Source organism: Manis pentadactyla, chromosome 8 (assembly GCF_030020395.1).
Source record: "Manis pentadactyla isolate mManPen7 chromosome 8, mManPen7.hap1, whole genome shotgun sequence".
Taxonomy (NCBI): Eukaryota; Metazoa; Chordata; class Mammalia; order Pholidota; family Manidae; genus Manis; species Manis pentadactyla.
The window spans coordinates 5,370,603-5,398,226 of record NC_080026.1 but is presented as its reverse complement, the minus strand read 5'-3'; the positions used below and the strand labels follow the sequence as shown (position 1 = coordinate 5,398,226).

The 27,624-nt window shown below is 46.3% G+C and overlaps 1 protein-coding gene across 5 annotated transcripts; it reads right to left on the bottom strand.

The window, feature by feature from the left end:
* Positions 1 to 134: 134 nt before the first annotated feature.
* FAM168B (family with sequence similarity 168 member B) lies at positions 135 to 27,624 on the bottom strand. 5 transcript variants are annotated; one of them, XM_036883985.2, is made up of 8 exons: positions 27,364 to 27,620; positions 21,552 to 21,632; positions 15,807 to 15,890; positions 7,004 to 7,146; positions 6,720 to 6,897; positions 5,193 to 5,279; positions 4,943 to 5,068; positions 135 to 4,505 (listed from the first exon to the last, which is right to left on the bottom strand). In XM_036883985.2, the coding sequence occupies exons 2-7, from the start codon at positions 21,619 to 21,621 to the stop codon at positions 4,956 to 4,958; spliced, it is 675 nt and encodes a 224-aa protein (XP_036739880.2). In that variant the 5' UTR covers positions 21,622 to 21,632; positions 27,364 to 27,620; the 3' UTR covers positions 135 to 4,505; positions 4,943 to 4,955. The 5 variants fall into 5 exon arrangements, with proteins under 5 accessions (XP_036739880.2, XP_036739882.2, XP_057361434.1 ...); XM_036883987.2 differs by lacking the exon at positions 27,364 to 27,620 and adding an exon at positions 27,055 to 27,183; XM_057505451.1 differs by lacking the exon at positions 15,807 to 15,890 and having other exon boundaries at positions 27,364 to 27,624.

Sequence of the window (27,624 nt, the reverse complement as noted above, 5' to 3'; positions counted from 1 at the left end):
GGCTACTGGAGCTGAGCACCACAGGGCTTCTGGCCAGACCCTTGCATTTCCTAACTTGTGAGACGCTACACCACCTCCCAGCTAAGCCCACCCCAGGACAAAACCTACCGGGAAAAATCATGAAAACCACAGTATGCAACACAAGTCAATCTTTATTGAAAACTGCAGTATTAATACATAACAATTCTTGTTACAATAAACGTGCTTTTAAGAATTTTAAATCTGAGCTCATCTACTCTTCAGATTGCATAAAAAATTAAGAGTATGAATTTACACATAATGGAACTGGCTCAGGATGGATGCTCTGTTCTTTTGTGTTGACTGACACCGTAAGTTCAATGCAGAGGTGAGGGGTGCCCTTTAACACTGGAAGACAATGCTGATTTAAGCTTAAAAAAAAGTACCAAGAGAATGGTCTAAAAAAAGTATTTAAAAATCATTGTTTTAAAAAAAGGAACCATTTTCCCAGTGGGTTACAACCCATGTGGCTCCTTGCGGCCTCTTCCCAGTGGCTGTCACAGCCTCCCTGTCAGGAGCACAGGAGGGATGGCCTCAGATCCAGTCCCGTTGGGCTGCTGACCACTAGTCTGCGCAGGGACCCATGGGGACTCCACGGGGCACAGGAAGCAGAGACAAGATGCTCACCCTCAGTGACAGTGCCGGCCCCCGTTCTCCCTGTTCCAAGTGACTCAGTGAAAGTCAGGGGGACTCAAGTAAGATGACCCCACAGGTTTTCTGTCCTTCAAATGAATAGGAGTGGGGAAAGAGACCCATCCTCTGAAACGTGTTAACATCAACTTTGCAGCTTCCTACTAGAAAGATCAGGCCACCTCAGTCTGCAGCGTGCCACCTGCGAGTCTCTCAGGTGGTGGTCCCTTCAGGAAACTCAGGCTCATGAACAAAGCTCAGGAAAACCACACTAACACTTGAGATGTGCTGGACAGACCTAAAGCCACCTGCCCTTCCCTGAAGTCACGCATGCTCCTCTTTAGAGACACCCTCCCTTTAGAAAGCACCAGAGAGAAGAACCAAAAGCTGCCCCCCCCACAAGCTGTTCACCCTCAAACCTGCCCTTGCACCTGCTGGAGGCAGGTGGGTAGGCAGGGCCCAGGCTGGCAGTGACTGGGGCGTCCAGCCGTTAGCTACCAGATGGGGAGAAGATGGCCCAATTGGTCAGAGTAATACTGTTACCAAATGTTTACAGAGGTGAAGTCTGCAGCACCTCCTAAAAGTCAGCCCCAATGCCAACTGCCGAAGCGGCCGCACTGGCTGGCGCACACCCTCCTTCCACCACCTTACCAGCAGGCACACTCCTGGAGGCCCATGGGGGGCCGACACAGTCAGCTACCAGCATATCCCACTGCCTCATGCACAGACTTCCTCCCGTGAATGAGGATGCCACCAGATGGAGCAGGGCCCCACGTGCCCAGCTTGGGAAGGGCAGGGTGCTTGCTGACCAGGTGCCTGGGCCAAGGCTCGCCTCCCTCATCTCCTGTGAACAATCCATTTGCACAGCACTCAGGAAACAGGTTCACAGAACAGCAGCTGGTCGGCCTAGGAACCACGCCAACAATAATGTTCTGAAAGGACTGAACACAAGGCATAAAAGGTTCTGGATGTGCCACCGTGCCTGTTACCTCAAAATGCTCTGAAGGTGGCCTCATTCGTGAGAGGTAGCGAGCTCACGGGGCCACCACTTGGTGCTAGGCACTCAGTCCCCCAGCCCAGATCCAAACCGAACGTCCAAGAGCAGAGGAACAGCCATCCAAACCTCGGGGGAGAGGCTGAAGAACACAGATCCATACAGACACCGACGATGACGTCCACGTTTACAGGAATTAGGTCCTTTGCTTGCCTGTCTCAACTTCCAAAAGAACCATAGTTCAGTCATAGTGAGACTCTCAAATCAGGAATGTCATACATAAAAAAAGCAAAATGTCTTTCAATAGTCCACTATTGTGCTTGGGTATCAAATTACACAACTTGTAACAGACTTTCTATTCCTTAATTAAATTTTACTGCAACTAAATGCTGCTAAAATTACAACCTGTGATAATTTCACTACTCACATGCCCAGAAGTCTCACCTGTGGGACAAGATCTACCTTTCATTACTGTATTTGGTAGCTGATGCCCTAATGGCTTCAGACCTGCAAAGACCTCCACAGGGATGTATTCCATATGCAAAAGTGTCTGACAACAGCTCCTACTCAACTTCACAAAAAGGAACAAGGATTTTACAACCTTACAGGGGAAAAGTGTTAATGAGGCTGATGTAAATGGGGGAAAGGCAACCCACTCTTCTCTCTTTGAAACACCATCTGATTTAGTGCTTGTGAAAACACTCACACCATGTGTGCCAAGCCTTCAAGCAAGCCTGAGGGAACATCCTACATAACTACCTACACCTCTGCCTCCTGAATTCAGTGATGCCACCCCTTCCAGGTGGTCGTGTGTGTGTTCCCATTTCGTTGTTTATTTAAAGCACACACTAAAATCCTACTTTCCCCTAAACTAACCACACTAAGCTGGGGCCTCTGTGACTTGGTCAGCTCGTCCCAGGAGCCCTTCGAACCCAGTAGTACTACAGACCACGCACTACACAGACAGGATCACCAACACAGGGTGAGAAGCAGATGCAGCCCGTGTGCCGGGGGTAAATGGCAGCTCCTCACACGCACACACGCGCACACACGTGGTCTAAGTGCTCTCATGAAGCAATTTAAAGGATTTATCAGTAGGCACACTACATTAACAGACTTCAGGAGTAAGGAGCCTTCTGCTTACAATGATCCATGCAAAAATATTCCTAAACTTCTTATAAAATAAAGTGTGAAGAAGAAAATTTCTATGAAGAGTACTCACTATAAAAAATAAGGTTACCAAAGGCTCAGGGGTCAGCTGTCTGCTCATCAACCGGGGTGGAATGCCGAGCCAGCACCAGAGCCCCACCTAGCGGCGAGAGACGCAAGAGCAGGGTCCTCTCCCAGCCAAAGACCACGCCACTTGGAACACCCCACCTGGTCCCCTGCCTGACAGACTGTGCAAAGGGCATAAAGCCTTTCCACACACCCCCCCCCAACTACCCCCTGACTCCCAGAACAGACACACATTCCCATTGATACAAGTTGGGCATATTGAGCCAAAGAAGTCCTCTTGATTTCTTATGTACAATACTCAGATTTCAAACACAAAATCCTTTCCATTACAACTGCTGGCAGGCAAACGCATTCTGACGCTGCCTGGACATTTGCTGTCCACGCCTTTGTGCTGGTGCCCTCAGCTGCAAGAGACGGCCGAACCACTCACAGACCACAGGCCCCAGCCCTTCCCTCACGCCTCACTCCTCTAGGAGTCCCCCAAGACAGTCTCTGAGGACAGGTCCCCACCAGGGAGGTGGGCCCAAAGAGCCACCGCCTGGCCTCTCCACAAGAAATAATTTGAAATAGTTTTGTTCCCTTTTAATAGTTCTGAATATACAAGTTTCTTCATAACACACAGCTGAAATCTTCGCCCTTCTTTGTGGGTTAAGAACAGCAATGCCAACCTGTTTTCAGCCGACTCAAACACTTCTCAGGAAGAAAGAAAGGAACGACTTTCTAAACTAAATAGGAGAGGCCAATACCTCCTCCAAGTGTGGCTGTTTCTCTTTCACTGATCTTCCAACCCAGGAAAATAATTTAGTTTTACACAGAACTTTTCCAATAGAGAGAGAACATTATCTCTGTGTATAAGACATTGGTGATGAAAATGTAGTTATTAGAGACCATGGCTTTGCTGACACACAAACCAGCTTGTGTCACTAACTGCACTGGCCACACACCTCTGTCATCTCCATGATAATCCTGAAGACCGGCCACAGCACACTGACCCCACGAGCCTACATGGGAAGCACAGGGTGCTCACTAACCTGGCTGGGCCCCTGTGGCCGTGGCCTCCCTACTCTCTCCCAGGGCCATCGGTGCGGAAGACACAGATGACTAAAAACTCAAAGCCCAGGCCCCCAACTGACCCCAAAAGGTTGAAGAATCATCCAACAGATTTCAGATGCGCTATGAAGAAATTCACTTTAACACTTGAAACTTTAAGACGCTGCGTACAGTACAACAGTGCATTAGTGATACAGGTTGTAAAATACTGTCCATTCCTTTGGGTTTTGCATATGATGGTTTTGCATCAGTCACTGCAGGTAGATTGAGCAAGCTTTGTTTTTGTGTGGGTTTTTTTAAACATGCATTCAACTAGATATAATTCAGAATAGATTAATACTCCCTTTTCATCATTACAGTTAGCTAAAAAATTGCCAGGCAGCCCACAAAACAGGATTTGCTTTAAGACCAACCCAGAGTCCGCTGGAGGCTAGTGGTGCAGGCACCTGCCGAGCTGGGCCGCAGCAGTGTTTAGCTAAGTGTGGAGAGCATTACGAAGAAAGTCCTGGTTGGAGGCACGCAGCCTGCAGCACCAGCTGTGGAACCTCCATGTGACCCGCCAGTTCCCTCCTTAAACCTGGGGGTGGGGAGACAAAGACACATGGTCACAGAGTGCCTGACACCACTGCTCCAAAAGGCAGGTGTTTCCACCGAAGGGGGTGAATCCACTGGGAACACACAGGGCAGCAGCAGGCCAGGCTCCCATCCCTGGTCCCCAAGCGCTTCCAGGACACTTCCCACTCCTAGAGGAATCTACTTCCTGCAGGAGGTGGGTGAGAGGCCTGAGCACCGTCCAGGCAAGGAGTATGTGTGGTGCACCCAGCAAGTATGCGACAGGCTCTTCTTTCTTCTGCTCTGTAGCGTCTCAATGAGAAGAGAACTTTGACCAGTGCACTCCCCTCGGCTCAAGCGGCAGCCCGTCCCTCCCCGGGGCTTCCCCAGCGGGCACGGGCCATTCTCCGCTGGGAAAGCACACTGTGTGCAGGAGCCCACCCAGGCTTCACAGTCACTCACCTCTGCAGGGTGATCACCACTGGGGGGGCACATAGCTGTAGGTGGGTGTTCCTGGGGCCCGATACGTGGGCACAGTGACGGGGTGGGGGGCGACAGGTGTTGGGGAGTGGGCTGTCAGTAGAGTACCTGGAAGGAAGAGCAGCACTTGTCAGTGGCCGCGGCCCTATAGCCACCCAGCCCCAGGCTGCTGGAGAGGAGGGGTGGGTGGCAGGCCCTGTAGGCGGGCACAGCAGGAGAGGACGGCCCTCACCTAGAGCGCTGCCACTCGGGCCACACCCCCAAGGCTGTGGCAGCGCAGCCAGCTCTCCTGGCATCTGCCGGCGCCTCGGGGCTTCCCCTTCATGTCAGTATATTCAATTTTTTTTGTGGATGTTGGTGAACAAAATTAAAACAAAATTATTATTCAGCCTTAAAAATGAAAGAAATTTGGACACATTTCACAACATGGATGAACCCTGACACCATTATGCTCTGTGAAATAAGCAGTCATAAAAAGACAAATCCTGGATGATCCCACCTCTGTGGGGGACCTAGTGGCCCCTCCTAGAGAGGAGAGGGGTGGTGGCCAGGGGTGGGATGAGGAACGGGGAGTTGTTTAATGGGTCAGAGTTTTGGTTTTGCAAGATGTAAAAGCTCTGATGATCTGTGTCAGTGAATATACTTAACACTGTCGTACTGTACAGTTAAAAACAGTTAAGATGATAATAAATTGAAGAGAGGGAGGAAGGGAGATTCCAAACTACAAGAGCTCTGGGTACATGAAGAGAAAGTATTTTCCCTATAAATACAGAAAATGCAGCGACTGCCTACACCCACCTGAGACAAGCTCGGCATCACACCTAACAGCCCCCCTTGGGCCCCCAGCCCACACCCAGGCCAGGCTTGCCCTCCTTCCCTCCACATGCCCCAAATGTACAGTTTCTGTCTGGACCTTCAGAGATATGTATGGGAAAACCAAATAAAATAGAGACTCTGAGCAGAAACACACATGCTATCCTGAAATGCCTCTCTCTCTGGCACAATTTCCTTAAAATGAAGTAAAATCTGGAAAAACTAAGGGAACAATATAAAAAAACCCACCCCAGATACAGGTGACCAAGTGCACGGTATGTGAGCTGGGCCCCACCAGACAATTCACATGCCCAGAGAGGCAGCCTAATTCCCAGACAGCAAATCGAGTCCCGGGGCTCCACAGTGATGTGCCCGCCCCAGCAAGGGGCCTCATCTCTCCCCTCGTTTATTTTCCTGGCCTAGGGGAAGCCTTGGGAAATACAGTTGATGGATGCCAAAGGATTTCTCCAAGCAGCTCTTATCTTTATTTACACAAGACCAGCTTTCTTAGATTCATGCAAACGTCCCCGTTCAGACAACACGGCCTGCACGACCGCCCACCTGAAGGCGGTGTCCACAGGGCCAGCCCCCCACAACACAGTGTTCGCCTCCTGCTCAAGCTCTTCATGCTCACCTGGAGGGGACCTGGTTATTCGTCCCGACTGCCAAGTGGTTCAGCTCATCAACAGAGCGGCCCCGGAAGTCCGGAGCGCGCCCCCCCCAGGGGAGCTCTGCGGGAGGGTTCTTGGCTCGTGGTTTACTGCTCTAAACCCCACATGCCAGTCTCCTTTCAGCTGAAGGGAGAAGCGGGGAGAGGAGAACACGCCACTCCTTCCCAGAAGGGGCCTGTGTCTCCCGCACGCGCCCAGCTGAGTGAGATACAGTGAGCTCTGCCTCCCCCAGTGCTTGCGCCTCACACCACAGGCGCCCAAGGCCAAGGACTCACCTGCTGACATGGCCATCGTGGTCCCGGCCACCATGCCCATGGTGACCCCATTGCCCCTGGGTGGAGGGATGGGTGCTGGGTACACGGTCGCCGGCATGCCGTTGGGCTGGACCACCGTGGTGTGGTGGATGACGTGCGGTGGCGCCGCGTACAGGGGCTGCGTGTAGTACGTGCCTTGCTGTGGGGAAGAGGACGCAAAGGTGCCTCAGGGCCCCCGCCATGGGCCCGAGCCCAGACAGAAGCCGCCCCGCCCATGTACACCCGGGGCCCAGGGCCCGGCCTACCTGAGCATATGGGCTCTGCTGGGGGTAGGCACTTCGCACGGGATACACAGCGGTCTGATAGGGGCTGGGGGAGGGCGAGTACGGAGGCACCGCCCCGCTGGTGGGAGAGCAGGACACTTTGTAAGGGGCGCCGGGAGAGTAACCTGAAACAAGAAGCCCAACAGCCTTAGATCGTGGCCGCCGCGTGGGGCTGGGCCAGGCCCGGCAGAGGGGCCGAGTGCACGGGGGACAGGCGTGCAGCACCAGGCCTGGACTGCAGGCTCCTCCCAGTCTCCCCGGAGCACTAAGGTCATTTCTTAGACTTGAAGTGCAAGTATGTGCTGGGGGTGCTGGGGGTGAGGGATGGGGGAGTCAGGGATGAGGAACAAATCAAAGGAGAGCGTCCACTCACAGGAAAGTACCTGTCCACAGGAAAGTAAATTGGTATGGCCTTCCTGGGGCATAAATGGCATTAAAAGTATGTATATCTTTTAATGCCATAATTGCTCTTCTATAAATTGTTTTAAAGAAATAAGCATGGATTTGAACAAAGACTCAACTGTAATGTAAGTGGGCTCATCAGCATGGTGTTTATTATAGCAAAGCCAGAAAGGAGCAACTCGCCAAACACCAGGGCTATGGCAAAAAGACTCTTGACGATAAAGCAGATTAATAAATAAAAGACATAAACCACAAAGACCAAGAATGAAAGAGGACATCACTTTGCAACCTCAAGAGCAGAAGAGGAGACTGACACAGGGGCCTCAAGGAAGCTGCACTTAGCCAGTGAGGTTCCAAGCAGCAGCTCGACACCAGGCAGGCCCCTTCCCAAGACCCAGGAACCATGGGGAGAGTCTCTCGGAGTCAGTGGAGGGCTGCGATCTGGAAGAGAGGCTGAGTCCAGTTGGGAAGCAGTAGTGCCTGGCCCCCGTCCTGACCGCATCCCAACAGAGACTAGGGCTTTATCTTCCGGGGAGGACAGGCGAGAGCCTCTGACCCGCTATGTTCATAGCAGCTTTACTTGCAATGACTGCACGTCCAAAAGCAAGTTGCAGTGCAAGCCACATGCTGGAGCTGCCCAGCCACCGAGAAGAGCTGTCACACAGAACGTGGGAGCCATCTGAAAAATACAGCTATACACAAAGGCAGCCAGCCACATGGACACACACCGTCTGAGCCCACCAATGTGAAACGCTGCACACATATTTCCCATAGGGACCAGAAATTCATTCCTAGAGATGTTCCCCCGAAAAATGAAAACAAATGTCCACAATAGGACTTGTAAAAATGTTTGCCAATCTTATTCAGAAGAGCCAAAACCTGAAAATAATCCAACTGGGTCATAAACAGAAGGATGGACACATTCTGATACACGCATCAAAAGGAGAGCCATGCATGACTCTGAAACCAGGTTAAACTTTTTAAGATGTCAGACACAGAAGAGCCCCCAGTAGATGACCTCGGTTTCAATACCTACCCAGTAAAGCTACAGTGTCAGAAATCGGGAGGGACAGCCTGGCAAGGCACAGGGAAGGCCTCTGGGGAGACAGAGCGCTGGGTGCTCGGTTTCAGGTGGTGGTCACATGAGTATGTACAACTGTCAAAATTTGTCCCACTGAGCACTTAATGTGTATGTGGCATGTGCACACAAATTATACCTCCAGTTTAAAACATGAACTGAGTACAAAAAATTAAAGTAAAAAAATTTTAAAGTACGTTAGTGGAATATATTTAGCAGGTGCACATATTCTGGTTTAAGTTTAAGAGAGAAAGTTAATGAATGACTCCCAGGATGTGTACCACTTTTAAATGATCCTCTCCCTTAAGCCACAACAAAGAAATGTCCCTCTTTTCCACGAGGTCAAGAGAGTCCGGACAGTCCGTATCAGAACTGCCAAGTACTTTGTGTGCCGAGGCTACTCATTAAGATCTTAAGGCCATGTTATCTCATTTACTCCTCAGAATACCTTTCATGACGTACATGGTAAAGATTGCTGATAAAGATACTAAGACCCAAAAGGCCACACAGACCTTGGCAGCAGAGCAGGTACTGAACTCAGATCCAGCTGCCTTGAGTCCTGACTTCTTTGCTCCAACCAGGCAACTCACAAGCTCAGCTAGTTTCCCTTTGAAGTGAGAAAAGACCCTTCCAGGTTTCCTTGTATTACTTTTAAACTCATTAACTGCTAACTGTAAGTAGTAACAATGCCAAAACCTGAATACACTAAATTTCAATGGCTGTGCTTAGCTAACAGACAGAACATGTGGGCTTTCAGTTAGGATTTCAGTTAGGACTGTCTCTAATCCTTAAGAGGGACAAAAAAGGAAAGCGATGGTTTCATGAGTGTTCACATCAAATTGAAGTTTCATATATGTGCACTTCATTGTACACCCATTAGACAGTTAAGTTGGAAAATATTTTAATTATGAAGAAAAAGGTTATATGAAAGCCATCGATTTCTAACCACGCATTAACACGCCCCGGAGAAGGTTCAGCCCCTGTGAATGACTGGCCAGATCAGAGGAAGAAATGAGACGCTGGTGCACGGTGAGCACACGTGTAACTAGTCGTGGTGCCGGAAGCACTGCACCAGAGCACTGTCACCAACATCAAGTGCCATTGTCTGCCGCAGCTGATCAGGAAAGGTCCCACCCTTCTCAACGAGGTGCGGCAGTCAAGGGAGAATCACAACAGCACAGACCACGAGCGGAGCAGCACTGACAGCCTTGGCAAGCACAGGCAGGGTCAAGGTGGCTCAGAAAAACAAAAACAGAAACCACCTTGCGGTCAAAGGCAGAAAGGCCGAGCCTCAGCCTGGATGCCCCCTCCTTCCCGAGCCGCCTGTCTCCTTCCCTGCTCACAGCCTTGCAGCAGTGGCCCATGCGGCAACTCAGCACTGACTAATGTGGTTCCCTCTCCCTGGCTTACCCCATTTCTTTCCCATCATTTTCACTGGCAGGAATTAAAGAAGTCCTCCTAAGAGTCACCAAACTTGCATATGACCAGAAGGATATCAATTTTTTGTAAAACTATCAGGTAATAAAAATATTTACAGAATTGCCTGTATTATGTCACACTGTGAGAACAAATGCCAGGCTTCGAATTTGAGAATCACATTCAGAATTTCTGGTGCTGGCCAGTTTTCACATGATTAAAAAGAACAACAAGGCTGTCTTTCATCGTACAATTAAAAACATTTACAACACAGATGATGCAACTGGAAATATGAATACTGACTGCGATATTGATAGTATCAAAGAACTATCATTTTTTTAGGTGTGACAATGATATACATTTTTAACTTATCTTTGAAAATACTGAACATGTCTGAGACTGGCTTCAAAGCAACACGAGGAAAGTGAGTGGGGTACAGATGAAAAATATCAGTTATCACTAACGACTGTGAAAGCAAGCTAGGTGTCGGGCAGGTGGACATCCTACTGCTGTGTGCTTATGTAGATACTTGAAATTTTTCATTAAAAAAGTCTCTTAAAGTCAAAGTGCTTTTTTAAAGGTTAGGTAAACATGGATTAAGAGAGACAAGAGACAACAAATTGAACTTTATAAACAAATTCAACATGTAAGATCCTGGTTCCAAAGTTAAAAAAAAAATTTGGGGGACAACTGGGCAGATTTAAACATGAATTATTAAATTAAATTAGGGAGTCATGATGCCGGTGTGGTGGTCACACAGAAGAGCATCCCACTGCCAGGTTCAGACCACCACACTAAAGCCCACAGGACCAGAGCCACGAAGGCTACAACCCCAAGCGGGGCCAGCAATTCAACCCAAACCACACACGCTCACCTTTACAGGGCAGAGATAAAGCAGATCTGCCAAGATGGACACTGATGAAATCTAGGGGGCGGGCATGTGGGCATTCACTAAACTGTTCTCTCGATTCTTCTGTGTATTTGAAAAACTTTAAGGGAAAATAATGTGAAAAAAATCATTAACGGCCTCAGATATGACACAATTGAGGGAGAATCTAAGTCAGTCCAAAATGTTCCTCAAGATAAGAGTCCTGGACAAGCTGAAGGAACAAGGAAGGAAGCTGCCCGCGGCCACTGACTGTCCCGAAGTTGAATATAAAACCTTGCTGAGCCTTAAAAAAGGCCATTGGCAGGAAGGAATGGCTCTTCAGGGACTGGGTCTGAAAGATGACCTGACCACTTGGTAACCACTGCAGAACAAATGATGGCAAACTACACCATGTTCAATGCACACAGACGCACCCCACAGAAAGTCATGGTTCTGTACGATTAACTGATTCACAAAAAGAACAAGGAGGAGAAGCTGTCTGAGCAAGTAAACAAACACACACAAGCAATGACTTCATGACCTGAAAGGAAAACTAAAGAAAACAGAGCCTCTAAAACACCCACCAACAGTCCTAATACCCAAAATTCCATCACCATTTTGTCACTGTTCAAACTGCAAGAAGACGGGAGCTGCCGGTGTGAGCAAGCTCCCCAGGACACAAGGCAAAACCCGCAGCGGGGAAGACCTTAGGCACAGCGCTCCAGAGCGAGGTTCTTGCGTCCCGGGAGCACTGTGCGGCCCGCCACACCCACTGGAAAAGCTGAAGCCCTTCACCCACAACCAATGACAAGCCGACCTACTATGTCCTGCCTTTCTTCTAATGGAGGCCAGAGGCCTCCTGCCGCAGAAATCCCTCCCGTGGGGCCTATGCTGCTTGGCCATCCCAGGTGTCTTTTATAACACCTGCTTCATATGTATGCTTTCTGAAGATATCTTTGTCTGACGTATTTCGCTTAACCCAACACCCTCTAGGTCCATTCATGTTGTCACAAATGGCAAGATTTCATTTTTCTTTACGGCTGAATAATATTCCTCTGTGTGTATGTACCTCTCTATCCATTCATCTATCAATGGATATTTAGGCTGCCTCCCCATCTTAGTTATTGTAAAATACTGGAATAAACATAGGAGTGCATGTATCTTTTTCAAATTACTGATTTTGTTTTCTTTGGGTAAATTTCCAGAAGTGTAATTGCTAGGCCATATGGTATTTCTACTTTTATTATTTTTTTTGAAAACTCTGAATTTCCATAGTGGATGCACCAATTTACATTCAAGGATTCCCTTTTCTTCACATCGTCGTCAACAACGGTTACTTCTTGTTCTTTTGATATTAGCCATTCTGACTGGTGTGAGGTACTATCTCCTCAAATACACAGCCAAGGGGCTATACTGACTCAATTCTACAAAACCAAAGATGAAATAACTTTCCCAGGAGTGACAGAGCCAGGATTTAACCACATCTAGCTAACTCCACAGCCCAAACTCTTTCCACCATACTACTGATTCCAAAACAAGACAGCCTGCTCTGGCTGCGCCCGCACTCAGCTCATCATGCTGGTTCACAAGGATGAAGTGAACGACACCTCCATTTCCAGGTTCTGAGTAATGAACCTCAGCAAAAGGCATGGCATCTCATCACAAGGTTCTCTATGTTACACTTAGAAGAAGAGCTAAACAATAAGCAGTGTTAGGAATGCAAGTGCTTTAAAATGCATCCCCTGCACGGCACATCAGCTTTGTCCAAGCTGATGGCGGTAAGAGAACCGTAAGGCAGACTGAGAGAGCAGCACAAATGGAGGAAATTTCTCTGTCTAATTTGTTTATAGAGATGACTTTGACTTGCTCTTTAGATAAGAAAAAAGGCCCACGGAAAAGGGAAATTAAAAAATTCAAGGTTGAAAATCCTGAGAGGCTCCCAGAAGAAGATGGGAGGGAACACAGCTGTGGCCCAGACTCAAGCCAGGTAGCTGAAAGCATTTGTGAGATACTGGTAGGACCTTCAAAGTGCATTCCTTTTATTTTTCTGTTCATGAATCTGACATACCTCTTTATTCCCAGCTTCTCCTAACCATCAGAAGACCTGGCAATGATGGCCCAGCAGTCAGGCAGCTGACAACCTCTGGCGCCTATCAGCAGACGTGCCTTTAAACCAGACAGACACTCTGGGCACCACCATTCCTGCCAATCCCATTACGCCCACCTGGCTGCCCCAGCTTCTGAGTTAGAGGAACAACTTGAGAGCATTCCTGGAGAAGCGGCAAGACAGACCCATTTCCCGACAGGAAAGGAGACGCCTAAGAGAAGGTGGCTGACGGCTGTGCAACAGGGGGACCAGAGGTGCCCCCAGAGGAGAGGCTGTTAGCAGCACCAGACCTACAAACCGCAGGCAAGCAGCGCACACTCTCGGTGGTGGAACAGCCTGGCCAGCCTTCAACAGACAGGAGGCTCTTTCTGTACAAGATTCATGAAGGGTTGGAAGTTTTTAATACATTTGTACATAAACTTGTACTCCATGAAGAAAATAAATGCAAGTGAGCTACACTGAAAATTTCTAGAACAGCGACATTTTACAGCAGCCTGCAGCATGGTCATGGACAGTGACACGCAACTAACATGCCAACTATGAACTTCAGTCCATACCCACTACCATACACAAAAAACCAAGATGGGTCACAGACCAAAATGACCTGCAACTGTAAAACTTCTGAAGAAAGCAGGAGAAAATCTTTGTGATGTTGGATGAGGCAAAAATTTGTTAGAAATAATACCAAAAGGATGATACATAAATGAATGAAATGATGAAGTAAATGGCATAAAATGGGAAAACTCTTGTTCTCTTAAAAACACCATTAGAATAAAAAGCCACAGACTGGGAAAAAATATCTGCAAATCATGTATCTGATAAAGAGCCCTCAAAACTCAACAGTAAGAAAACAAACTCAAAAGCTGACATACAAGGAGAGATGTACATAAACACTAAGCCGAAGACATACAAGGCAAATGAGCACACGAAGGCGTACTCACCATTATTAATCGTTATGTTAAGTTCAATTAAAATTACAATGAGCTATTACTAAACACACCAGGATGTTTAGTAAAGACCCTACCCAGTGTTGGCAAGGATGTAAAGGAACTGGAACTTTCATACACTGCTGGTGGGAACACAAAATGGTACAACCATGTTGGAAGACAGTTTGCCAAGTCCTTACAAAGCTCAACATACACCTGCCTTCGGAACCAGCCACTCCACTCCTTTGAATTGACTCAAGGGAAATGAAAGGATATGCCCACACAGAGACCTGTACACAAATATTCACAACAGTTTCACTGGGAACAGCCCCAAACTGCAAATAGTCTAAACTGAATGGAGAAGCAAACTGTCATATTTCCAGACAATGGAATACTACCCAATAAAAAGAAATGAATCACAATATACAGTGTGTGTATACAGTATAACACCGTGATACATAATATAACACAGACATCAAAATCATTATGCTGAATGAAAGACACCAGCTCCCCCACCCCAGCAAAAAGTACCTTCTGTATGATATACAAGGTTCTAGAAAATAGAAAGGATCTATAGTGAGAGAAACAGATGAGTGATTTCCTGGAACCCTGGGGAGATTACAAAGGGGCAGGAGAATACTTCCGACAGATGACAGATACGTTTACTCTTGGCTGTGAGGATGGTATACATCACATCAAGGGTTATCAAACTATACACTTTATAAATGTGCATTTACTGTATGTCGTTTATACCTCGAAAGCTGTTTAAACAAAGTTAAACAAGGTGAGATGTTTTATAAAAACAGATGGGTGGAGCCATCTGATGGTTAAAGAATCCAGTAATACCACTTGTCCCGGGAAGGGATGTTTCCTAATGGGCCCTGAAGAGAGACACAAAGTCAGCAGGTCCTCTAGACCAAGTGAAAGACAGAGTATGTATGAAAATCAGGCAAAAACAAAACAAAAAAACACTTTGGGAAGAACACACCAGTGTTGCAGAGAGGCAGGGATTTCAAGCTGAGACTTGGCCTCTCTGTCTTCTAGTCCTGTGAACCCTCCATCTGGGAACAGGACTCTGCTGCAGGTGGGCAGGGGGCAGGATCCAAGGAGAAAGCCTGGCAGCAGGAAGACCAAGCCAAGGCCCCTCTCTGGGTGCAAACTCAGGCTGAACAAAGGCGGTCAGAGGGGACAGAAAGGGAGAGCTGGACAGAAGAGCCACAGAAGGAAGTGGTTGATGAACAAAACAGGAAGAATTCAGGAAAAGGACACTACTGCTGTCTCCTCCTCTGCCTGAGAACTGTGCAAGTCTGGGTGTTCCCCAGGACCCAGGCTGAGCCTTCAGGTCAGTGGGTGGGCCACTGCTCTGTGCGGCAGCAGCATCTTGAGGGCCACTCTGGCTGAAGAACGCCTGGAACGACCCACACTAGCGTGCAGTTCACACAGGGAGGTCCCACCAACCACCACCTTTACAAAGGGCAAACCCACACCAACTCCACTTTCAACTGTATCACTGATTTCCAGTTATCTGAAAGTAATCTCCTGTACCTTACATACAAAGTAAGACTTTCTTTTAAAACTATCACCAAAGTGCTGAAGTACTGGAGAGAAATCAGTTATCTCTAAAATGTGAGCAACATGTAAACTTGCACCTATTAACATTGCAAGATGATCTTTAGTTTCTTGTAATCAACACTATTTCACAAATACATGTTCAGACACAACCAGTTAGTTACCTATAACAACCTATGATGAAAATGAAGATCTGTGTGTTGCGGAAAGACATCGGAAATGCCATATCTAAAGCTTTACATGTAAGAAGATAAAGCTTTTACTGCACTTATCAACGAAGGTAATCTTATGAACCAAAAAATCAATTCAGCCCCAAAGCCTAATTTATAACCACTCTTCTAAAAAATCCACCCACTTTACATTCTTTCCTAGCTACCTGGACAAAGCGCATTTCCACCCAGCACTGACAGCCCGCATACCTGTTTGGAAGGTAGGATTCGCTCCAGGGTACATGCTGGGGGAATAGGCAGGAGCTGCTGCTGCATAGCCCATGGGGAAACCGGCTGAAGGAAACAGAACAATCTGCCGTCACAAGGAGCAACATGATTTTACAAGGAGGGCCCCACAGATCCCATTCTTACCTTCTGATCAGCCCTCCCGTCCTGACCCAAGTGGCCCCAAAGCACAGCCTGCTGAGCACCTGTCTCTTGCCTCAGAACTGGGAAGGTCACAATCATTAACAATGTCTTTTGAATCTATGAGTAAATGCTCACAACTTCCCACAACTGAAACAATGACAAAAACTGAGTTAGAAAGTTAGAATGACCAAAAAACCCACAAAAACCCAAGCTGATGTCAGAAGGCTCCCCATATTTCTGGCAGTTTTACTCTAGATTCTCATTCCCTAACTACTCAGCAAGAGTAGTAAGGAGCGAGGAGCATCCCATGTGGAAGAGGCTCTCACTGGCATCACAGACCCACAGAATGGGAAAAATCCAAGCTCACAATCCGCTTGCAAGCACTTGTCCTTTATGATACAAATGAAGAATCCTAAACCACAATCACTAATAATTATGTGCACACAACAGAAATATGCACTGAGACTTAAGTGCTAGAGTCAAACACCTGGCCACTAGGTGGCCACCAGCCTGGGGGACTCAGTCACCTGCTCCAGGCCTCCTTGCAGCCTCTGGGCCTCTGTCGGGCCCACCCCCAGGTCTGCGCTTGACTCCTCTGCGTCACAGTTCAGAGCACTCAACACATGGCAGCCGGAGTGCTAGCATGCCCGCTCGGTGTCAGGGAGCAGAGCCGGTGGAGAATACACTGGTTCGCGGGTCTTTACTAGGGTACCGCTGAGAAGCTCCACCCTCTCTAGCCCTCCTTCCCTCACCTGTACATAATGGTGGACAGAACAGCAGTCTTCACAGACACTGTGATGAGGGAACTCAGAGAAAGGCACCTCCGTGGTGGCTGAGGCATCCTGGCGGCACCAGGACCCGCGGCAAGAGGGCAACAGGGGTACTGAAATGCCTTACAGGAGGCTGAGTCCCCACCACAGCTGCGATGCCCCTCCTCTGCAGGCGCCCGTGGTCCCCCCTGCAGGGCAGGAACAGCATTTGCAGGCCCACTGGTCCCAAGGGCCATTCCACTAGACCCTGTGCAATTCCTTAAAGGCCCTGAAGAAGCCAAGTAAGCTTTGGAACCTGCCTGAATTCACTCTCAGGAGCTGCTGTGATATTTGTTAGATACCAGGAAACCATTTAGAATTTTTTAAAAGGGTTTCACTGTTAAAAAAGAAAAAGTCTGAAACACCACTGACCTAATTCATACTCTGCAGACCTCTGCAACAATTACCTCGGAATCCAAATTTCTTCATCTCTCTCCATAAACTCAACCAAAAATTTCTCGAGGGAATCATCTACTCGCATACTTGTGTCTCAGGATTCCTGGGACACTTTAGTTGTGTTTGCTGGGCCCTTCCTAGCCTCACCTCGTAACAATGAGTGAACAAGTTCCAAAACGAAACAGGAACCACTTATCACAAGCACTTCCAACAGCCTAACTTCCTCTCTCCTCCCCTGCCCTAAACCCCCTCACCTCCAAATCCCGCTCATACTGCCACTGCCCCAACCCAGGGCCTCAGCACAGAACCCCCCCACCCCGACTATCCCAGCAGTTCCCATTGTGGCTACAGAAACCACTCCTGCCAGAAACCTGTGAAAAGTCGCCCTCCTAGGATGCCCACTAACACTCTGCTTTAACTGGTCCTGGCTGTAGCGCCTACATCTTTTGTTCCTTAGTGTCTCTGGAAAATTCTGATCTGCACGGTTCAAATCAACAAGGCTGAGAAACACTGCTCCTTCTGATTCCTGCCATAGCACCGTCTTCCAAAAAATGTCCTTCAAGGGGGTCTGGTTTCTCCTCCAACATCACTCCAGTATCCTTCCTGTATGAAGAGGCTGGAAAACTACAAATTACACTGTCCAGACTCCCCTCGTGCCAGAGATGGGAAGCGATTCCAAATCACATTTACAAGATTTATCGCTGCATTACAACAAAAATTTCAAAATAGTAAAAATATCATAAGCTAGGTAAAAATGAAAATTTTAAATACTTGCAAAAATTACTTAAAGGGCTAATATACTGAATGTATATATAGAAACTTGAAACTAAAAAACACCCAAAAGAAAAGAAAACAATAGAAGACATGGACAGACAGAACTGCCAACTACAAGCACACTGATGCCACTTCTAATACCAGACGGGCAAAAATCCCAAAGGGGAAACATACTTGTCGGCAAAGTTGTAGGGAAAAAAGTCACACTTATTGCTGATAGAGGGGCACAAATGAGTGGGAATCCTAGGGAAGGCAAATCAGCAGTACCTTAAGAATCACATATGCATTTCCACTCTCACCCAGCAATCCCACTTGGGGAATCCACCCTGAAGACCATTTCCATAAACATGATCACCATCAGCTACAGTGTCATTTGAAAGCAAAATACTTCAAACGATACATCCACCCAAAGAACTGGTTGAATAAACTATCAAAACCCCACAAGATGGAGTGTAGATGCAGAAGGATTATTCAAAATATAAAAGGGATAAAGCAAACCTCTGTGAACTGATGTGGAATGATTCTTAGAATACTTCAGTAGACAAAGCAAAGTGAACACCACCACCTCCATCCCTGTTCCAGTAAAGCCGTGCCCTCGGGCTGACAGCCTCCAGCAGCAGCACCTTACAGGGCCACTTACTTCTGCCTCCTCCAGCTGCCAGTCCTTGCCCCCGAGCTCCCCAGGGAGCTGGAAGAGCCTCCGGCAAACGTGTATCACAGCCCTGACGCTCTCCCTACCCAATCAAGCTCTCTCCTCGCTAGACTTTTCACAAACGTTATCCTTCCAAAAAACATCGACATTCCCGATTCCATCTCAGTGTCCACCACCTTTTGTGTAACAACGAGCTATTATAATATAAGCACAAGCTGGCCTGGGAGCAAGATATGGACTAAATGTCTGTGTTCCCTCCAAAATTTGTATGTTGAAACTCTAATCCCCAATGTCATGGTATCTGAAGATACTCAATTGGGGTAATCATTTCACAATGTATACATATGCTATATCACATACACCTTTTTAAAAAATGTTGTACAACCTAAATATATACAATTTTTGTTTGTCAATCATACCTCAAATGCTGGGGGAAAAAAAAATCAGTCAGCATGCTATCTGCCTAACAAAGGGAGACATCAACTGGACCACCTACAATTTTTAATACACAGGGTATTATATTCAATGAAAAAATACCAGGCATGCCATAAGACAGGACCATATGACTGAAAACAAAAGGAAAAACTGACAACAGTAACAGACCCACAGGTGATCCAGAGACTGCAGCCAGCCAACAGGGTCTTTAAAATAACTAAGTGGTATGTTGAACAGAAAATGGAGAAGATGAAAAGATGTGATTCAATACATGGGTTTCATAGCAGATTAGAGCAGAGTCAGCAGCATCAGTGAAATGAAAGCAGATGAGTATAAAATATCCATAGTAATGCTCAAAGGAGAAAAAAAAGGAAAATACAAAAAAGGATGCAAGAGACATGAGAGAGTAAAATGGTCTAATACACTTGTAAATGGCATCCCAGGAGAGAAGAGAGACAGAGGCAGAAAAACATCTGAAAGGGTTACTGCTATGGCTGGAGAAAATCAACCCACAGCAACTGCTTCCAGTTTTCCTGATGCAAACACACACTTAGTACTGTCTACGGCTGTTCTGTGCTGCAACAGCAGCATTGAGTAGTTCTGACAGGCAGTGTGGCTCATAACACCTGAGTGCCCTGGGCCTTTACATAGTTTGCCAATCCTGCTTTTAAACTCATGAACCTCAGTATCCTCACAGCCTTGTGCAGAACTGGTGTATGACAGGCAACCAGTGTTTGCTATGTGGGCTCTATGGTAACGCCAAGGCTTTGGGGTTTTGCTTATTTCCCCAGTTTTGGATCCCCTTGGGATACTCCTCAGCTTTAGAATTCCATTTACACTAGTGTCAATAGTTAAAAGACAGTAGGTCTTATTAATAAACTACCTCTTCTCAATTCTGGAAAATTCTATCACTCCTTTTCTTCTGGTCTCTGTACTCAGTCCCTCCAGGCTTCTCAACTGTCCTCGGATCTTCTGACATCTCTGCTTCTGCCCCAGTCTATTTCCCTTTCCCTATTTTGCATTCAGGTTCTCTCTTGAGCAATGTTTTATCTTTAATGTAAATCTTGTTCACATGCCATTTTTCCATTTCTTTAAGTTCCAGTTCGATTTTTGCTCCCCTCATGTTTTCATTCTTTCTTCTGCATCTTTAGTCGTTCTGAACATGATGCAGCTTCTCCCTCATGTTCCATTCCTGCCGGCTGGCATGACTGCTGGCTCGACCTGATGAATAACAAGCCCGTTTCATAAGAATCTTGCCTTGTTACCAGGCAGAATTTTGTGGGAGGTCCACGCACCCAGGACAGAGAATGCATGGCCCACGGCACCTGCATCTGCCACTGTCCGGTGCTGTGGGGCAATGCAGGCTGGAAACTACTTTTTATGTTACTTTCTTCCCTGGGAAGTACAAGTAAAACAAAGTACAGCCTCAAACATCCCTGAATAGTTAGAATTCTTCAGACAGATTTTTCCCTTCCCAGAGCCCAAGCAGAAACAAGCATCCCTGTGGGGCAGGGAGTGGATGGCTTCACTAGGAGGATCACCCTCTGGAGGAAGCAGCTGATGCGGGCTGGGGGGTTCCTGCCCCGCAGGACCTCAGTCCCACTTTCTGTCCCCATACACGTTGTTGAAACCCACAAATGGCAAATGCCCCAAGGACAGGACCAACGTCAGCTCAATGGCCCAATGCACTGGTTCTGAGGGAGCTTTCGTATTTAGTGACAGGTACCTCCCTTACTTTCTTGCAAGTTCAGTTACACATTTTTAAAACATTTTATTCCATTCTCTATGGGTTTTAAGGTTACTTGTTTCACCATATTTTCAAACCCCACAATGAAATTATAACATTACAAATAATTACCCTTGTTCAAAGTCATTAATTGGGACAACCACTTGCTATTTTGACCAGCTACTTTTCCCCAAGTTTGGCTCACCCTCTCCCTCACAGCCCATGCCGGACTAGCCGACTCCAACGAGGGCGGGCAATGTGGCTCACGCCTCAGTCAATCACTAGAATCCCCTCCCTGGCCCAGAGATGGAAGCTGAGTGCCATCAGTGCACAGGACTGGCTGCAATGAGAAGAAGAAGAGAATGGAATCAAAGAAAGCAAGGGAGGTTCCTGCAACTAAATACAAAAGCTCCCTCAGAACCAGTGCACTGGGGCTTTCTTGTAGAGTAAGAAAAAGAGGCTCAGAGCAGGGGACTGCAGGAGGGCTGAACATCAGAGACCACAAGAGGGAGAAGTGTGACCTGTGAGCCATACTGAGCCAATACTGAGGAAGTGAGGCTGAGCCCAGGAGCCAGAGAAGCTGGACCCTAGTCCCACCCACTGCAAGCCACTACACTGAGTGTTGACCAAAGCCAGTTCCGAGGTCCAGATTTTTCAGTTCCAAGAGCTGAAACACTTTTTTCTTTGTCCAAGCCCTCTTGAGCTGGGTTTTGTCAACTGAAAGCATTCTAGTGACATGGAAATGTACCAAGAGTTCAAAGTTCAGGAAGGAAAACAAAACTGTACTTGCTTACCTGGATAACCAATTCCTTTGGCATTTGCATAGGGAACCCCAGAAGAACCAGGACTATAGACAGGATTCATGATTTCAAGAACTAAAAAGGAAAAAAAAGTGATTTAGCCAAGCACTTCTGTGTTTGATCTTCTCCAGCATCAGTATAAAAAGAGCAGGTAGCAAGAGTCCCTTCTCCACGCAGTTATAAAACAAGACATTTCACGCTGCTGCTAATAACAGAGATCAGAAAAGTAAAGCCAAAATCTCTAATAGGTGCCCACCAGGACATCAGAAACTTCCCTTCACAACTCTCTTTAGTCCAAGGAAAAGTATTTTCTATGTCCCTGCCTAAAACAGTGAAAAAAAAATCTGTAAATAATCTGAACATCCTTGTAACAGAAAATAGTTAAGTAAATCTGATCTACCCAGAGCATGAAATATCATGAGGAAGCTTTAAAAAAGTAATTAAAAACACAAGATTGATATAATGTTAAGTGGAAAAAGAGAAGGGTACACTAACACAGTATGATCCCAAATTTGCATGTACACATAAAGGCATGTGCACCTACAGCATTAACAGAAAAAAGTCAGGGAGGAAATAAAATTATGAACAGTGATCATCTCTGAATGGGGTGGGTTTAGTGTTCTTTTTGCATTTTTCTCTATTTCTTAAATAGCTTCTACTAAATATATATTTTCTAAAAAAGACAAATTGGCTGCAGCCCAACACTATTAACCCATTCAATGTTCTATCATTCACAACCCTTTTTTCCTGAAAAGTTCAAGAACTTGAACTGCTACACCATGTTACTCCTTCCCCAAAGAAGATTCTCATTAGTATCTCCAGCAAGCGCCTCTGAATTTTATCACCCAATGTATTCTTAAAGTGTAAGCTTAATTAAGACTATTCAGTATTCCACATCTAGTAAGTCACACTGATTTAGGTGGTAGTAAGAATTATGTGGTTTAAAGGCAATCCAAAACCTAAAAATAAAAACAGCAGAGAGGGATGCAACAGGTATATGGGAACTCTGTAGTTTCTGATCAATTTTGCTGTGACCCTAAAACTACTCTAAAAATAAAGTCCATTTAAAAAATAAAAATAAAAGCACTGAAAATGCACACGCATTTCCTTGTTTAGCGTCTGCCTTCCCACCACATCCCCAGCTAGAATGTAGCCCTGTGAAGGCGGGGAACGGTACACTGTCCTGCTTACTGTAGCACATCCAGCACCAGTAACAATGTCTGCTACAAGACAGCTGCAACTACCTGCTGACCTTCTAAAAACACATGCACCTCAAAACACTATACATCAAATTCCAGTACAAAACCAAAATACAAAATGAACCACTTTAAAGTTTCAGCTCACCTGACATTCAGAATATTTTACAACCAAGCAGTTCAGTACACAAAAAATTATACTAAGTCACATCCTTAGCCTTTGTAACAAGTTCTTGTCTAAATTAGGAATAAATTAGGGGCGTCAGTGATTGGGACATGCATTACCTCATTTTTCAAAATTTCTAAACCAAAAGGCAGGTGCCAGATGTGCCATGACATCCACAACTACAGCTAAGCCAGGTCCAGACCAAAGCTGCCCAGCGGTGATTTCTGCACCGATGAAGCCGCTCTCCATCTACACCTTCCAGTGTGGCAGCCATTAGCTGAAAGTAACTACTGAGCACCTGAAAATGCTAGGGTAGGATCTAATATTTTAGTTCTACTTAAATCCAATTTAAATCGTCACACCTGGCTAGGAGCTACCGCATTGGACAGCACAGGTCTACAGAACAAACTGGAGAGAAAATGAGGACTGGAAGGCAGAGCAAATAAGCAGGAGAATCAGTCGTGTATTTTATCCCCAGTTTATGGATAAGCACATTAGCAACTGACAATCCCTATTATCCTGCCTTTTTACCCCATTCTTGGCATATTTACAACCTAAGAGTTGTAGAGGCCTTCACAAACGTCATCTACTCTGGTTCATCCACTGCCTCTTGAGATGTGAGTACTTGCCAAAACTCTGTTTCTCCATTCGGCGCCAGGATCTAATTTTACTTTCTTAATTGAATTCAAGACAAGCAAAGCACTATGCAATGCCAGAGAGACAAAAAAAGCAAGTCACAGTCCCTGTTTTGAGTTGATGATCCAGAAAAGTGCTGTCTAACAACTTTCTGTGAAAATGGAAATGTGCTTCTGCTCTGTCCACATATAGTAGCCACTAATAGCTATTAAAATATGTGTTTAAATATGCATGGCACAACTAAAGAATTGCATTTTACTTTACCAGGTAGGCAATGGCTATTGTATTGCACAATGCAGGCCTATAAGACAAAAGATATGAAAAATGGTGATACAGAGCAGGGTGTTAAGAGCCATCAAGGAATAAAGTGTTCTGTGGGTTGGGTGGGAAGAGCAAAAATTAAATGGGGGTGGGAAGAGGGAAGGAGGGCACGGGAGGGGAGGGGAGGGGAGGAATGCTCAGGAAAATCTTGATTACAAAGCCATTTCCAATAAACTCTTAATAACAGGTAGAATCCCAAAAAGCCACAGAAATGAGGAAATGCAAAAAGGAATATGGGACAACTGGGCTTGTTTGGAGCTTAGGCTCCACACTGGGAATCAGCAAAGATGATTTTGGAGATGTAAGTTAGGTTAGAACCATCATGTGCCAACCCTTAAATGTGAGGCTAAGCAGATGTCAGCTGGTAGGCAATGAACGCTCATGAAGAGCATAGCAGTTAAACACAAGAGTTACCAGATGACCCAGTGATTCCACTCCTAGGCATATACCCAAGAAAAATGAAAACACACCCACACAAAAACTTGTATGCAAATGTTTAAAACAGCATTAGTAGTAACACTCAAAACTGTAAACAACTTAAGTGAAGCACTGAACACCAGACGGAAGGCTCTCTCCTTCCTTAATGACCTGACATAGAATCTACACCACTAATAAATTGTACTCTTCATCTGCCACTAAAAAATTTACAGAACTACATTTGAACTGTAAATACCGTGAATTCTAAACTACCCAGAAGTTACACTTCCTGAAAGTACTTCTACTTCTCCAGAGGATAACACCACGAAGCAATCAAACCCAAAACGTCGGGCATTTTACAGTACAAATGACCCAGTTTTTTTAGTAAGTCAATGGTCTGAAAAAAGGCAGAGGGGTAGAGAGAAGGAAGGTTCTAGATTAAAACAGATTTAGACATAAAGCCCATTCATTAGGTATATTTTTTTTAGATCCTGATTTATACTGAAAAAACTAAAAAGGTATTTTAAAGATTTGGGGATATAACTGAATAAAGGCTGGGTAACAAATACTACTAATCAATTGTTAATTTTGTTAGGTGCAATAATAGTATTTTGATTATGTATGTAAAAATATATCATTTTTTAGAAATACATACTAAAACATGTAAGGATAAAAATGACATGTCTGTAATTTAAAATATTTATACAAAAAAGGGTACTGCAAAGTTACTGCTAATAATTATTAGGAGTTAATAACTGTTACATTGAAATGTTGGGTATATGGTTGTACATTGTACTGTTATACTTTTTAAGTTTGCATCGAAAAGAAGTAAAAAAAAAACCCACCAGCAGAACTCTGCTGGGATTCTAGTGCCACTGGCCCCCCCAGAAACCAATTTCCTAGTCAGACTTGGTATGGGCTAAAAGGATTCTGATTCCAAGGCTGAATCCAGAGAATACAACTTTTTAAAATAAGTTTCCCTTTTGGAATGACAAGTGTCAGAATACCTATGGGTGGTTTGACCTAAGAATAGATAAATCTCAGATTTACCTTTTAAAATAGAGGATGACAACAAAAATTCCTCAATTCAAAAATCCATTAATAATCATAATGTACATTTAAGACTCATCACTGTGCTACTTTCTCTAGTTTCAAAACATGCCAGGACCAAAGTTCCCAAATGGAATAGTAATTATAAAATTTTAAAAGCCTTGTATATCAGAATTTCAGATCAAGAAAACTAATTTCAAGGGGCTTAAATCCTGAGACACCAATATACAAGATCCAGTACCCTTTTATACAATCAATAGTGAAAATTCTCAGTAATGTCTGATTACCATCAAGAACACCATACAATAGGACAAAGTCCTCAACTCCCCCAAATTCAACCTTTGCTGCCAACGTGTGCAGTCTTTTGGGAGAAATTCATATGTTTCTGCACAGAACTTGAGAAGACTTCAAAGATGCCAATAGAGTGGAAGACAGACATGAGAGAAGTACTACTTACTGCTTTATTACACTGGTACAACTGCTTTTAAAACTGTCCTCAACTGATCTAGGAAAACAAGAAGTTCATAAAAGACAATTTCCCATTAAACTACAGAACCTATAAAAAACTAGTTTTTAATGCACTTCAGATTTTTTTCAATTCTAATCCTCTACTTCTGTGGCATTACACTAATTTTCCAGATGTATGAAAAGTTAGTAATTTACTGGCATTACAGTTCTTTCTAACCTTAAAATGGAAATGAGTGGAATGAAAGGCAACTGTAGAGTAGAATAAAAACTAAAAACTTAACAAACCTATCAGGGCCTCAAAAGAGGGCAGGGCAGTAAGAGCCCCAGCAGCAGACAGTGCTTCCTCCTTCCTCCCGGGCTGCAGGCACTTGCCTTGCACATAAGGCCCAATCGTTGCACCGTTCCCAAGCGCAGGAGGCAGAAAAAGGGGGTGCTACCTGGTCAGCATTTCTAGTGACTGCCGCACAACCATTAGCCAGCATAACCAGGGGAAGTCAGCTGTCTCTAAACTAACACTTAAAGCCTGCGGGGGCTTCTACCAGACCTCAGCTTCCATGTAGTCAAAAACACGACTAAAGGTATGCACACTACCACCAAAGCAAGCTCTTCACAATCTTAAAATAAACAAGTCTTCGTAATGGGCACCACAGTAGCTTCAACATCAGGGAAAAGAACTTTAAATTGTTCGATTCTTGGCCGTCAAAGAACAAATAATCCACTACTTCTTTATTTACCAAAGTTAAAAAAAAGTGCTCCTATTATATCATTACGAAATACAAAAACTTCCGATCCAAAGATTTTCATACAATATTTGAGAAAATAATCTCAAATTACACAGGGATGACAAGAATTTAAGGAGTGGGGAATAAACAAACTTTTCCATTAAAAATTTCTTCTTGCATGCCAACACTTTTCTGTATGACGTTAAGGAATCGTTAACTCACAAAATGCATTCGATGCACCCTTACAAACACCACTTAAGAGAAACGCCCTGTTTGTGGACACGTTGCAAAGGTGCTCTCTCCTTTTCAGAGTCAATCCAGACTGGGCCACTGAACCTCTCCGCTGGAGGAAACACCAAAGCCATTCGGCTGGAGGGCGAACACTGAGCTTCTGCCCCGTTAAAGGAACAATTTTCACTTTGTGGGTGGACCAAGCGAAGAGTGGACGCGTCGGAAATGATTAAAGTCATCGGATTCCTCAACCTAACTGACAGGACGCTAGTCCTGTCCGTTTGTCCTACCCTTCCAGACCCGGTGTGGCCGGGAGCGGACAAAAGCCAACGGGCAGTCCCGGACGGCTCCTCCGCTCCGCGGGCCCCAGGCACCTGCCCCGCCGGCCTGCAGCCCGCCGCGGGACAAAGCGCCGATCGCCTCCCGCCCCGCCCGCGCCCGACCTTGGCGCCGCCCCAGGCTGGCCGCACAAAGCGCCGCACTTCCGGCCGGGCCGCGCCGCCGCCCATCCGTCTCCCGGCTCGCGCCCCGGAGTTGGGGAAGCTCCGCACTCCTCCGCCCCCGCCCGCCGGGGCCCCCGCTCGCCCACCCGCACTCACCGCGCCGCGGCGGCCTGCGCCTCGGGGACCAGCGCGCCGGCCCGGGCCGGACTCGGCGCTGGGGCTCGGGGAGGGGCGCGCGCCGCGGAGCCTGCTGTGAAGTGGGGACTGAGCCGCTAGGCCCGTCCGCCGCTGCCCCGGCCCGCGCTGCTCCCGCTGCGATCCACCCGTCCCGCCTCTCCGCAGCCCGCGCTCCCCGCCGACGCAGCGCAGCCACCGAGCCCTAACCTCACTTCCGCCTGCGGCGGGGGCGCGCCGGGC

Excerpts from the sequence above, each read along its gene's own strand:
- FAM168B (XM_036883985.2), bottom strand. The coding sequence starts at position 21,621 with ATGAATCCTGTCTATAGTCCTGGTTCTTCTGGGGTTCCCTATGCAAAT. Across the intron at positions 7,147-15,806 it reads GAATCCTACCTTCCAAACAG|GTTACTCTCCCGGCGCCCCT; the intron begins GTATGCGGGCTG and ends TTCTTGTTTCAG. Across the intron at positions 5,069-5,192 it reads CCCGAGTGGCAGCGCTCTAG|GTACTCTACTGACAGCCCAC; the intron begins GTGAGGGCCGTC and ends TCTTCCTTCCAG.